Below are 13154 nucleotides of genomic sequence, written 5' to 3' on the forward strand. Positions count from 1 at the left end.
CTGCCCTCTGTCTGGCTGCAGCCTGGGCGCCAGAATGGGACGGAGTTTGACGGACTGGGACTTGACTGGGGCAGGCAAGCTTTCAATCTTGCAATCCTCCAGGCCTTTGAGAAAGCTGCTGTAGCAGGGTCCGGAAGAGCCTGCTTCGTCCAGTAGCAGAGCACAACACCAAAACAGGTATCAGCAAGCATCAGCAGCTCGAGAAGGGCATGGCCCAAGCGCCTGCGCGGGCAAATCAATTGGCTCCCATTGCAATGACTCGGGAGGGGTGGTGGCAGCAGTGGAGAGGGGGGTGGCTGGCGGTGGAGCTTCTTGTCTGGACGGATGGAGGTTGAGAAGCAGAGCAGACGTCCCTTGGCTGTTTATGTCCAGACGTTGCTGCCCTGTGAAAGGTGCTGCAGGCCCCGAGAAGCTCCCCCAAGAGCCAGGAAGCAGGGGAGCAAGCTCCATTTGAGGTGGAGCTGGTCCCTTGTTCAGGTTTGTTCAAGGTCCCCTTCTCTTGGTCCATTGCCAGAGCTTGCTTGCAAGAGATGCGATCGGTGGAGGCAGAGCTAACCACCACAGCACAGTACCAAGGCAAAAGTCTCGAGCCAGTCAATCAGCAGCTGAACTGGGTCGCGGATCACGTCCCCCTGCGATGCCAATGCCAGAACCAATACCTACACCCGGCCGGCCGGGCCTCGTCGACACCATCGGCTTGCGACAGGTACCTAGCATGTCGCAAGAAAAGGCCCGGCGCCTCCAAGGTTGGCCATGTCTGGAGAATGGCCAGGGTCGGCGGGGCCGAAACCCAAGGTCAACTGCCACTCACGGATCCTGTCCCTAAGCCAACTCCGGACGTGGTTATCACATGTACACGACGAGTACCTCTGCATGACTCTCGCCACGAACTGGTCCACGGGACCATAGCTACACAATGCTGTTGGAAGCTGGAGCTCAAGCCCTGGGCGACTAGACTTGAGCTGGAATCACAGAGGCCGATGTGGCGTTTGGAATGCGACGGTTCGCAGCCGTGGACATGGAGAGATTCGACGTGAGAGTCGTTGCCCCCCACAGTCAGAAGAATATTGAATCATGTCCTGCTTTAAGGGGTATGCAGCTCCTTTTTTTTCCTTTCGAGAAAGGGGATGATGGAATTTTCTTTTTCGATTTGGTGGTGGAGGAGGGTAGCTGGCGAGAGGGGGCAAGCTTCGAGAAGCTCTATTCATTGGAGAAGAGCTGATGCGCAGCAGAGCGATTGGGGGCACGAGTCTTGCCCACAGCCCAACTTGGAGCCCTTGTCACCACAGTCTCGGGTCTTGTGAGACGGTGACATCACCGGCCAGGGGAGCGGGCAGCTCCTCGCCCTACGAGTACGGAACCGGCATTGCTGAAGGTGCAGGACGGGCGTGCGCAGAGTCAGACAAGTGAAGGGTCCTCCCCCTCGCTTCCATCATTATTCGACTCGGGCAAAGCTGCAAAGCGCTACACCCTTCTCATCGGGTCGTTCGCCTCCTAGGAAGGCGGTGAGCTGATGTCCGAAACGTCCAAAATCATGTGGCGATAGAGTGGACAAGAATTTACTCCTGTCCATCACGTCAAATCTGTCGCTTGACTCGAGCGAGGCAGCCAGCCAGCTGCAGGTCCGGTTGAAAGCGCACGAACGAGCTTGAGGGACGCCGATGACAAGGCATGGCATGCTGCTAGGGGAGTCGCCTGGAACAAAGGGACCGGGAATGGCAGCGAGCGTCGCAAGACTCGAAGGATGAAGCGCACACATCCAACCCAAGACCGCGGAACCGAGGTCGCGCCCACGATAAGTCCGGCTTTATTTTCGAGGCCCTCAGGGCGGTGACCCCGCGCCGCAACCACCGGCCACTGCGAATCTCACCCCAGCGGCAATCGTCGACGGTACCTCAGATGCTCAGCTCCATGACGGACATGTTCACTATCGCGCCCTCGCTCTCGACTTCGGAGATACCTTCCGGGCCTGGAACCGTAAGCCTGGCACAGTCAGCGAGCAACTGCTGAAGCTCGCCGACAGCTCAGGGCTGATGTGCTTCCTGGCAGAGTCACAAACCGGGTACGGAAGCTCCCAGCTGCCAGAGAAGGGGTGGGAATATCCAGTGGGAGAGGTGGAAATGCGTGTGGGGGCCAACTGGGGTGGAGATGGATGAAGGGCGCCGGGCGAGCAACAAATAACGACTGGCGGCAACGTCTTTTTTTCTCTTCTCCAGGGTAGCCAGTCTTTTGGCTGTCCTGAGCTTCCCTTTGAGATGGATGAGCAACGTCTTGAGTCTCGAAACTATCCATATCAGGTCTGCCAATCTTGGGTATTGGACTCAGATGCCTATCGAGAGCTTCCCCGCGTGGTCCACGCCGCTTCCCAGGAAACAACCGGGTTAGCCCTTCGACTTGGACTGCATTGGCAAAGAGAGGGAATAAAAAGGCTCGTTGTCGGGTCGCAATCCATAGGCGGGCGGAGCTTGGGGCAACTTGGGTTCGATCCCATGACCACCAAAAAAACAAAAACCTTGGACGGACATCCATGCTCGACAGAGGTAGAGTCAATAGGCTGCTTCCTGTTCGCGCCTTCGAGACCCAAATCTCCACCTCTTGCTTGGCTCAAATGGCTGGTTACCATGCTGTTGCCGCGATAGCCACGTTGTGTCCGTGGTTCCAGAACCCTGAAGGCATGGGTGTGCCCATTGAACAATTTCCAGTTAGTCAACTTGGAGCTCAACTGGCCGTCTTGTAAGACAATGGAGCACGGAACGCCGGTCGTCCATGACTGAAAAGCCATGGGTTTGGCGAGACGAGGCTTCTCACTTTCCTTGTTCCTTCACCGAGGATTATCAATCTTACCAGCATGAGGTTGAAAACGACATTCCCTTCCCTCAATTATCAAGTCTGGGCATCGTTATGTTTCTTATCGATCTGAGCAGCTGCGAGACTCGGCCGAATTCAATAACCCACCACCCATCATTCGAGCCTCGAAATCGTGGAAATAATCATCTGCTACCCTTACCACTTGAGCATGTTATCAGAAAAGAAGCGGATGCCACCATCATTTTATGCGACCGACCGACACACAGCCCAGCACCAAGCTCGCGTCGGTCGCTCATCACTCCACCGATAAGCACTGCAGAAACGTGAGTGGGCATACAACAGCGTCCGCTGCCAAACCGACATGTTGGAACGGAGGAATGCGACTTTGCAGATTTGTGCCACCCGTCTCGTCGGCCATCTCCTTCTGCTACCTTTTTTACACGGACTAACAGGCTTGTTCCATGACCTGGACCACACCAGACAACCCAATGCAACTATCAGATGATGGTCGAGCCTGGGCTCTCTGTCGGGTTGTCTTGGAAGTCTAGACCTCCAACGACGAGCCAGGCCAATCGGCGCTGATCTCCAAGCAGACGATCTGAATGGCTTCTCTGAGAGGTCCATTTGCGACCCCCGAAATCACACATGCACCGATCACAACTTGTCGTATCCCACTCGATATAGGCATGTTCGCATGTTCTGGAAAGCCAATGACCCTTACAGGTTACTTGAAAGCCCCCGATCAACACAGAGCCACCAACCCAAGCTTCTTGGAAGCTTCCCCCCAGCAGATTGCCGACTGGAGCATCTCTTATGGAAACTCGGTCAATATATCTGCTTAGTGGCGTTTCTCCCCACAATCGACGTCAAACTGTTGAACCGTGCGGTCACAGGGGTAATACTATTCTTCTTGCGTTCGCCTGGGATGTCTGATTGGAGACTAGGAATCGGACCCCTTAAGCCCTTATGTATAGGACTGACAGATGATTGCGCCGAGAGAGGCGTATGAGCTGATCGGACATTAGACTCATTGTCGCCTGCCACGGCAATGGTCGCCTGGTGGAATGCCTCACTGTGCTACATTTATTGCCAGCAGGATTATCGCACTCGTTGCGCCGACTTCGCACGATTAAATCACGGAAGAAGGCACTCGTGCAACTCAAAGATATAGACTTGGGTGGAAACGGAGTGTATGTAACTCCTCAGGCCCTTGTAGCCAGGGCAAGCTACCCATAGGGAAGTCTCACAAAGATGCTCTGAACAACCCGGCGCCCGTTGCTCGTCCTGAACCCGACTTCGCGTCTGGCATCCAGTTGTCAAGGAACCTTATGAACCCATATGACGGTATAACCAACTTGGGACTGCGTCGAGTTGTTCAACATAAATTCATATGTGATGTATCAAAGGCAAGTCCCGGTCTCTAAGTCAGGATCCGCAGCCTCGACCTAGGGTATCATCCACCTGTCCATTCCATCTTGCCACTTCATGTACCCAGCCGTCTCCGTTATACACCCCGCCATATCATGCATGCTGGCTTCCTCCCTTGGGGTCGTATCACAGTCCTATGTAAGACTTGATCCATATAACACTCCAGTCCTAGGAGTTCATTTTCAATGTCCAAAATCTCCAAAACTACATCGCCGTTTTAATCATTTACTTGAGCTGCTTGAGGATTTCTGTCAGGAAGTCCTCAAAACTTAGTGTGATGTATCCGTCGCGGTCGTCGTCGTACTTCTTAAACACATCCGTCATGCGCTTCAGAGAGATGCAGCTCTGGACAAAGAGATCAAAGCTCATGACACCCTCGTTGCGCTTGTCGTATGTGTTGAAAAGCAGTTCCACGAACTGGGGACTGAGTCGATATCGAAATGCGACGAGGGCGTTGTTGAATTCGGACAGAGAGATGTTGCCGCTGTGATCGGCGTCGAAACGATCGAACAGGGTTCGCCATGAGGCCAAGAAGGACCATAGACCGCAGAACTCCTCAAAACCAATAGTGCCACTCCGGTCCGAGTCAAACATTCGGATCATCATGCGAACGGTGTGGGGGTCGAAGGCGGTCCAGTCACCGTTGACTAGCGCGGCGGAGAGCTCCCTTTCAGAGAGATGACCAGTCCCTGGATAAGGGTCAGCAGGTTGCTCGTAAAGCTGCCCCTTGCAGGAAGGGCATCAACAGACGATACTCACCATCCTTGTCTACGGCGCGGAATAGGGGCAAAAGCGAAGGGTCGGAACCAGAGCCATCAAGGGCGGGTGAAGGGGGAGGTCGCGAATTGAGGGTAGAACGGCTGTGAGGCTGAGGCGGTCTCGCGCCAGGGTTTGGAGGCGGCGACATGTGACCGTAGCCATGCTGCTGGCCTATCGACTGAGATCGAGAGTCTCGGTGAACTGGCAAGGGCTTATCATATCGAGGCTGCTGCTGGTGATACTGCTGTGGAGGGGGTTGTTGCGGGGCAGGAGTCCTCGACTGGCCGGGTTTCTGCAAATACAAGGTCAATATGATGTGCTTCCTCCCTCGATGGCTGACCCATCAGCATGGGAGAACAGGCGAAACGTACGGGGTCTGGCTCGGCAAATCTGTACGAGGCGCGTGGTTAGCACTGGTATCGTGACGTTGTCCTGGGCGCATCGCAGAACCACCGCTGGTTGGCGCGGGGGAATGAGGGGCAACTCACCTGGGGAGAGCATCCTCATCGAAGGGACGGTTGTAAGCCATAGTGATTTGTGTGATCCAAGAGTCTTGTTGTCCTGGAGAAGAGTTGGATCGGTAGGAGAACCTTTTAAGAACGGAGGAGAGCAAGTAGGACGTCGAGTATGACGGGGGTTTTTGAGGTCGGGCTGAGGTGGTGGTGCGCGGCTGAAGGGTGCCGCTGGGCTGGGCTTGGACTGGACTGAGCGTCACAGATGGCTGCGTGCCTTTTTTTGCGCTTGGTTCTCGGTAAGGCCCAGGGAGGAGTATGAGCGTGGGGCAGTGTTGTCTTGTTGGTGGAGCGTCGAAGTGAGCAAGTGTGGCTGAGCGTGGGAATTTATGGGCGACGACGAGAGAGCGAGAACGAGCCCCAGGGTCGGAGAAACGACTTCCAGGGTTTTATCTGACGGACCAGGTTTGGCGATCACACGCGAGCAGCGGATGGTTTCAAGCGTGACGAGAGCCTGGTGACGTCGGTTTCTGAGAGGTGAAAGATATATGTGTGTGTGGTTGTAGGTGAATGGGAGAAATGATGTTTGTATTAGAGAAGGATTTTTTTTCAAGAGATCAAGGGAAGGCACGCGGACAACTTGGCCAATTTGCAAGGGAAGCAAGGACCTGCTGCGTAAAGCCTGACATGCCCTTGCACCTTCCCCTGCTCAAGCTGATGGTTCTGGAGACGGGATTACGTCGTCGGGCTCGCATCCAATTCAGGCTGAGGAACGAGGAAGCCTGACTGCGCTGCGAGCAACCTCTCATGGCTGGGCTTGGCTTGTCTTGGCTTGGCCCCTAGGCAGGCCGATATCCGTCTTTACGGTACGTAGTCCCCTGAAGCGCCCCGTGGAACGCCCTGTAGGGATAGATGGAGGCGCCAGACGCTGGATGGGCGATTCCATGGAGCGCTTCCATCTGCAAGTCAGCGTCTGCCCATCTCCAGGTGCAGTAACTAATCTGTCAGTGACACCGGGCGCCCATGAGCCACTGCAGAGGATGGCCTCAGCCACCTCGAGCACAGCATCCATCCAATCTCGGTGGAGGCGCGGAGGGGGCAGCGGCCATCTATCGTGATCCACCGTCTTTACACATGGACTGGACTGGGTCCATCCGTGCATGGGATGGGAATGGATGGATTTCAATCTCTTGCCGGCCCGCCTTCTGGATCGTCTGCGGCTGCGGCTTCCCGCGTATAGGGCCCTTGACATCCATTGGATGCTTGCCTCTTACTGGCCCATCCGTAGGTCACCTCATCGCATTGGATCGATGGGACAAGGCATTCCCGTTCCCATCCATCCATCCATGCTTGCCCCTGTCCTCCCCATCTTGTCTTGAGAGTCACAACTACCGAGCAACCTATTATCACGGGCTGTTATAGCATTTACTCACTTACACCTTGCCTTAGACTATCTAGAGCGGCTTAAGGACCTCGTCTAGTCCACTATTCCATTCCGTCTTGCACAACCGACCAAGTACGCACCTCGCAAGTCTCGGCAATATGCTCAACACCATTATTAATACACCTTGATTCCAGTCCTTGACCTCAACCTCAGCCATGACCGTCCAAAACGCCCAAGACACCTCCGAGTTCTGGTTATACGGATACGGGTGCGCCTCAGCTCTCTCTGATGTGGCTACGCAGCCGTCGCATCCAAATATTGATTGATTCCCAATACTGACGCAGCCCTCTCCGTGATTTATAGGAGCCTCATCTGGAAGCCTCCGCCACACTTCGGTAACTAACTCACCCGATGTCTCAACCCTTGTCACCAGTTCGCTGACACTCGCCTTCCAAGATCGGAGAATCCCTGGATGGGTCAACGGCTATGTCCGACGTTTCTGGCAGGTCTGAATACCCTCAATTGGCTGACCACGTCGAGTTCGTCCAGCTGACTCTCTCACAGGCCAGGCATGACTCCAACACTTGACGAATAAGACAACGGTTCTTACTAACAGTATCCTCCAGCCAGGATCACCGAGGCACACCCGAGGCTCCCGGTCGTGTTGTCACTCTTATTGAGAGGTCTTACTGGGAACAGCTAAAGGATAAAGACGGTCACGCATCTGCACCGGAGCGCGTCTGGGGTGTCGCTTACCGAATCATTCCCGAAAAGGTCGCCGAGGTCAAGGAATATCTTGACATCCGCGAGATCAATGGTTACTCTATCCACTACGCCCCCTTTCACCCCGCCGACGGCTCTTCCTCGATCAACACCCTCGTCTACATCGGCACTCCGGAGAATGACCAGTTCGTCGGCCCTCAGGATCCCCAGGAGCTTGCCGAGCACATTGCCCGCAGTCAAGGGCCCAGCGGCCCCAACATTGACTACCTCCTAAACCTCGAGGAAGCCCTCAATGAATTGGCTCCGGACAGCGGCGATGTTCACATCCACGACCTCGCTCGCCGTGTCAGGGAGCTCCGGAGCAGCGGCAAAATCGCACACCTGAACCCTACGCCGACCACCCATCAGCAAAAGCACAGCACCGAAGAGGCGGAAGAGATTGAAGACCCAAGCCCCTGAGAGGAAGGCATATCGCTTGAATAGACTGTATCCTGGTATAGCATAGACATACAGACACGTATAGAAGGTCCTACCTGGCTGGTCAATACAGGGTTAGACACAATACATCCAACAACCTCAATTACGTCGTGGAATGAATGCCTTGTCCACACTAGCAGTACGAGAACGTGGTGCTCGGTGAGACCTACGATTCAGAACCAATTCCACTGATAGCCAAGGTCATATAACCAGTTCAGCGATGCAAAAGCTTGACAAGGGTGACCTCACGAGACAAAAGGGAAAGGATCCAAATAGCACTAGGTTGCATTTGCCCGCCCAACAAGGCAATCTCCATTGTCTTCCCGCACAAAGTCATTAATAAAACGGCCGTGTCAAGATGGCAACCCCAAATGCCATGCCTTTTACCATGTCTCAACCTAAGCGCCCGGGTATAATTCTGCGTCCAGCGTGCTCACCGATGCCTAATCACCCAGTCATACAAAGGATTCGCAAAGCCCAGGTGCCGAAACTCGTCGAAATCATTGACCCTCGCCATGTCTCTCCAACCCTCTGAACGGCCCTCGTGGCCCACTCCTGATGCGCCTCTAGCTACAGTCGACTAATAGCCTCGTCCGCCCTGGGGAGGTTGCTGGGGCTGAGGAGGGAGCTGCTGCTGAGATGGGTCGGGGTATCCAAACTGCGGCGCCACGAATCCTATAGAGCAATTAGCCTTGCGCAGCCTGGAGCTGTCATCACTCAAACATACCTTGGGGAGGCGTGCCGTAAGCCTGCTGCTGCGGCGGAGGGTAACCACGACCATACGGCATCGGAGCGTACATGTTCGGGGGTGGGACTTGATAGCCGGGTCCAGGGGGACCCATGCCGTACGGCATAGGCCCTCCGAAGCCTCGTCCAAAGCCGCCGCCACCTCTGCCGAATCCGCCTCGGGGGCCGTTGTCGGATGCCTTGTCAACTCGAATCGTTCGTCCGTCAAACCTAGTACATGTTAGACCTCACTGCCAACAGGCGATCGATCACAGCGAATCTGCCATCGGAAAGAGGAAACAGAGTGACTCGTACTCGACGTTGTTCATGGTGGCGATGGCTTTCTGGGCGTCTCCCTCCTGGGTGTATCGCACAAATCCAAAGCCGCGGCTGCGGCCGGTATCGCGGTCCTTGACCACAACCTTTCCGTGTCCATTGTTAGAAGCCGCTTCGTACTCTAGCGAGCACTCGCACCAGAGCCACAAGAGAATGCAGAACCAGGAGTGCCTTGCCAGCGGGAGAAGAAAGGAACGGAGTCACATACAGCTTCCTCGACGGGGCCAAACTCCTCGAACTTCTGGCGAAGAGTAGCCTCCTCAGTGTGCCATGCTAGGCCACTTATCTTGGGTCAGTACAATGCGATAACCGCTCACATGGTGATTTGACAAACCCGATGAAAAGCTTCGACATGATGGATATCGTGGGGTCTTGAATCTGTCCAAGTGTTAGTTGTGGTTCAAAGAACGGCAACGGTCCGGTTCTCCGGCATTCGACGGTTCATCAGCAAGACGTCGCAAGACCGTGAGGCTGAGAATTAGAGTTGCGCATCTTCGTCTTTATCAAAGAGAGGTAGATAGCTAGACAGACTCTGCCGTCACAGCCATGGAAAGGGACATGTTGCTGGCAAACCACGCGTGGCCTCGACTGGAAGCGCGCGCTTACATTCGCAGGCGGCGCAATCGCAATCACAGTCGCAGACAGGGCAGAAGAATAGGAAGCCGCAGAGAGCGAGAGGACATACCTATATTGCCTCAGGCAGGTATGAATACTGACAGCTCTGTCAAAGGCGCACTCGATCTTGCACCGGAGCAGCTGGACTCGTGCGCTAATTATCGAGATAGCTGACAGGTAAACGTGGATGGATTTGAAGTTCAGGGAGAAAGATGAGAGTGGAGCTCCAAAGACGGGAAGATGGTGCGGACGCAGTAGCTTAGACGACAGGACAGACAAAAGGACGAGAGGGGTCTTTGAGGGCGCGGGCGGAGCGTGACCGTGGAGGTTATGTATGCACCCTGCAGCGAGGCAAGGTTAGGCACGTTGTATCTGTAGTCCGGATCGGTACCGGCGTTGAATGACGATGCCGGCCAGGGGTATCTTGTCGTCTGCCTGTCTCTAGACTCAACTCTGGACTGGGCTTGGATTAGTTGGTCTTGGTCTTAGCAGGCGAGCCCAATGTCAAGCAGCACATGCAGATGGATGGCGCTCACTCGCTCGCTCGCTTCATTTCCGCCATCCTTTATAGCTCAGGTCCAAGTCTCCCTCCTCCCGTCGATCCTCCGGTGGGCTCATCCGTGGAGGCAGTGCTGGGTGAACCGTCACCGCGACAGGCCGGGGTGCCATGAGCATGGGCCACGGATGGACGTTTCGTCGTCTGCGTCTGGCACTGGCAGGGACCCAGGGCCCTTCTTCCAAACAAGCTTTAGGCGGAAGAAGCAAGCACGCACGGCAAGCACAGGGGGAACGCAATGCCCACCAACCTCACCGTGGCGATGGGGGGGGCAGACACTGGCGTCCAAGGGCATGAGAGGACGCTCATGCGGGTCTGTGATGACGACGGCCCCCCTCCACATCCTGGCAGCAGCCTCTCCACGCAAAAGCCAAGCACCGCGGCTAGCTCAAATAGCTCTGTGCCCCTAGGCCAAGCATAACTGCCCGATGATCTTGCCCCTTCTCATCATTCTATGCCAATTCCATTCGTTGCTCGCATAGCCCCCTCAACCCACATGCCCCAGCATCCCGGTCCTTGCTCCTTGCGCTTTTGGTAGGTAGCTTATATCGGGACAAGACACCGGCCTGCGCCATGGACAATGTGAATGAGAGACATTGGAAACCTGCCACATGCAGCCAATTGGCCGCCATCCGTCCAAGAATTGATACCCAAGACTTGCTTGTTGCAACGACGAATCTCTCCCTCATGCTGCCCTATGCCGCAAAGATGCCACGCACCCCGTCCCCGTGCCTGACCTTGAACGTGCCGCCCTCTTCGTATGCTGGTGCTCTCCTTTCACCATCTTGTTTCGAGCCCCGCTTCGCCAGAGACCTATCTCAAACACGTGCTGCCCCTCTTCCACCTGGTTGTGGAGGGCATTGATTCAGGGGCGGCGGCACCGTCCAACAAGCCGAGACGGGGAATAAATAGAACGACACGTCTGCGAACCATCGTTGCCATCGATTGTTCCGTTTTGTAGATCGTTCGAGAAGCCGGGAAGGCCGCAGCAGGAGAGAGGGGAGATCGAGGCAAGGGTATGCTGCAAGTATGTGCCATGCTTGAATAAACCAGCAGTATCCGGACTCTGGAATTGTATTGCGTCCCGACATCTTTCGACGACGTGGAAACCATCAGCTTGGCGGTAAACCGAATGCAAGCCACCCCAGAGCCCCGATGACTCCGACTCGTAACCATCGCATGAAACACGCGTGTGCCAAGGGGTAGTCTCGCGCTCCTTCGTATTGTGCTTTCTGGAGACGGGATGGAAAGATGGGGCCTCACAACCCACCGCAGTCCCCGCGATTCCGCATTGTCCACCGCTCCGGTTTGGTGTCTTGTCGCGGAAATCTGCAAAGAACCAAGTCAAGGACGAATTAGAGACTCGTAAGCGAAATCCGTGTCAACGGTTGTGCTGGCAGATGCAGCGCGTTGAAACGCCAGATTAAGCGTTGATGCGATGCTACCTTGGCAGCGCCTTAGCCGGTTGATCTGGCCCCCTACTCGACGCCAAGACAAATACCCGTGTCGGTCCATCTCCATCTCAGGGACCATTCATCGCTTGGCCCAACGGAGATTGAAACTTTACGCATTGTCGGCTGATTCGAGTTGAAACCGATGGCATGGGTATTCTTCCATGCCAGGTATTCATGCCGAGTACACGAAACGCATGCCTGGGTGAATTGCAGGTGAAACATGACTTGCGACAGAGCATTCAATCGCGACCATGCGGGACCTGCTGTCGGTGAAGACCCTGAGAAGCGAAGGACTCGTCAAGAGATGCAACATATCCGCAATTTCCAACTCGCGACAAAGGTGCCAGCTACCTGGGTAGATAGAAAGGGAGGCGAAAAACTTGTTTCTTGATGTTTGAGGCGATTGATGATGTTTTGATGCAATTCAATCGAAACTTCAGACGTCAGTCAGGCACAGTCGGTGGGGACGGTGCACCTCCTCATCACGCCCTTCTGTATTTTCCCAGGAGAGCCTTCCATTGGCAGATAGATACCTAGGTAAATAGGAAGGAAGGTACTCTCGAATTCAAGAGCGATGGACTTTCTTTCCTGCCCTTTTGCCTACCCAGGAGAAGTCCTGCCCAGGTTTCTCTTTTCCACCCCTAGCGAGGCAAGTGGCAGCAAGAGCAACCTTGCACCATGACAGCTGCTTAGTTCGCTCAAGATTTGTGATGAGCAACTCTCACGATGCACTTCTGATCCTGTTTTCTGGGTGTTCCCCAAAGCCCTTTGATTTCTGTATCCTCGATCCCCTCCTTTTTGACTGCGACGACCTGAATGTGTTATCATCGAGACCACGGTCATCCAAGCGCATGGCATGAAGACCAACACGGCCCTGCCAGGAGCTTTGCGCAAAATGTCCCAGAGGCCGGCTCCGATGATTTTGGCCCTGTTCGTTCTTGGTTGAATCAAACATCGCCTGAAGATGAGGTCACCAATCACCAAGATAGCTTCAACCAAGATCTCGATCGCAGTCGCTCGTTAGATTGGCGTCCTTATAATCTTCCCATTGCACCCATCCCTTTGCATAATCGCCAACAAGGAGAACGACGCTTTGATCGAGACCAGCCGATTGCCAGAAGCCCCGAAAGATTTGACAATGGCAGCTATTCAACAGGGGGATATGAAGAATCCGTGGCGATGGAGTCTGATAAGGAAAATAGAAAGAGACATCGGTCACCAGAGCGTCAACAATCCCCCAACTTCACTTCCGATGACTTTGCTTTCGAAAGACGGCCCAGACACAAAACCCGACCTGATCGTTATGATTCGAGGAAACGAGATGACGGAAAAGCGCGAGCAGCTAAAGGCGAAGCGAAAGGGGCGAGAAAACAGACCCGGGCAAAGAAATCTCGACTTCGTTCGAGCCGAGACGTCATGAACAACTTTACATCAAG

The 13154-nt window shown here is 54.8% G+C and overlaps 3 protein-coding genes across 3 annotated transcripts; 1 reads left to right on the forward strand and 2 right to left on the reverse strand.

Annotated features, from left to right (window-relative positions):
* Positions 1–4461: 4461 nt before the first annotated feature.
* NCS54_00106600 (Hypothetical protein) lies at positions 4462–5689 on the reverse strand (the record flags this gene model as incomplete). The annotated part of the gene is made up of 4 exons (XM_053146701.1): positions 5484–5689; positions 5367–5385; positions 4996–5287; positions 4462–4925 (listed from the first exon to the last, which is right to left on the reverse strand). The coding sequence occupies exons 1-4, from the start codon at positions 5522–5524 to the stop codon at positions 4462–4464; spliced, it is 816 nt and encodes a 271-aa protein (XP_053002676.1). The 5' UTR covers positions 5525–5689.
* A 1357-nt stretch (positions 5690–7046) lies between these two features.
* Positions 7047–8013, forward strand: NCS54_00106700 (Gamma-glutamylcyclotransferase; the record flags this gene model as incomplete). Its single annotated transcript, XM_053146702.1, has 2 exons — positions 7047–7099; positions 7458–8013. The coding sequence occupies 2 exons, from the start codon at positions 7047–7049 to the stop codon at positions 8011–8013; spliced, it is 609 nt and encodes a 202-aa protein (XP_053002677.1).
* A 598-nt stretch (positions 8014–8611) lies between these two features.
* NCS54_00106800 (RRM domain-containing protein) lies at positions 8612–9447 on the reverse strand (the record flags this gene model as incomplete). The annotated part of the gene is made up of 5 exons (XM_053146703.1): positions 8612–8706; positions 8759–8988; positions 9073–9179; positions 9302–9374; positions 9428–9447. The coding sequence occupies 5 exons, from the start codon at positions 9445–9447 to the stop codon at positions 8612–8614; spliced, it is 525 nt and encodes a 174-aa protein (XP_053002678.1).
* Between the last annotated feature and the right edge of the window lie 3707 nt (positions 9448–13154).

This window comes from Fusarium falciforme, chromosome 1 (genome assembly GCF_026873545.1).
Source record: "Fusarium falciforme chromosome 1, complete sequence".
NCBI lineage: Eukaryota > Fungi > Ascomycota > Sordariomycetes > Hypocreales > Nectriaceae > Fusarium > Fusarium falciforme.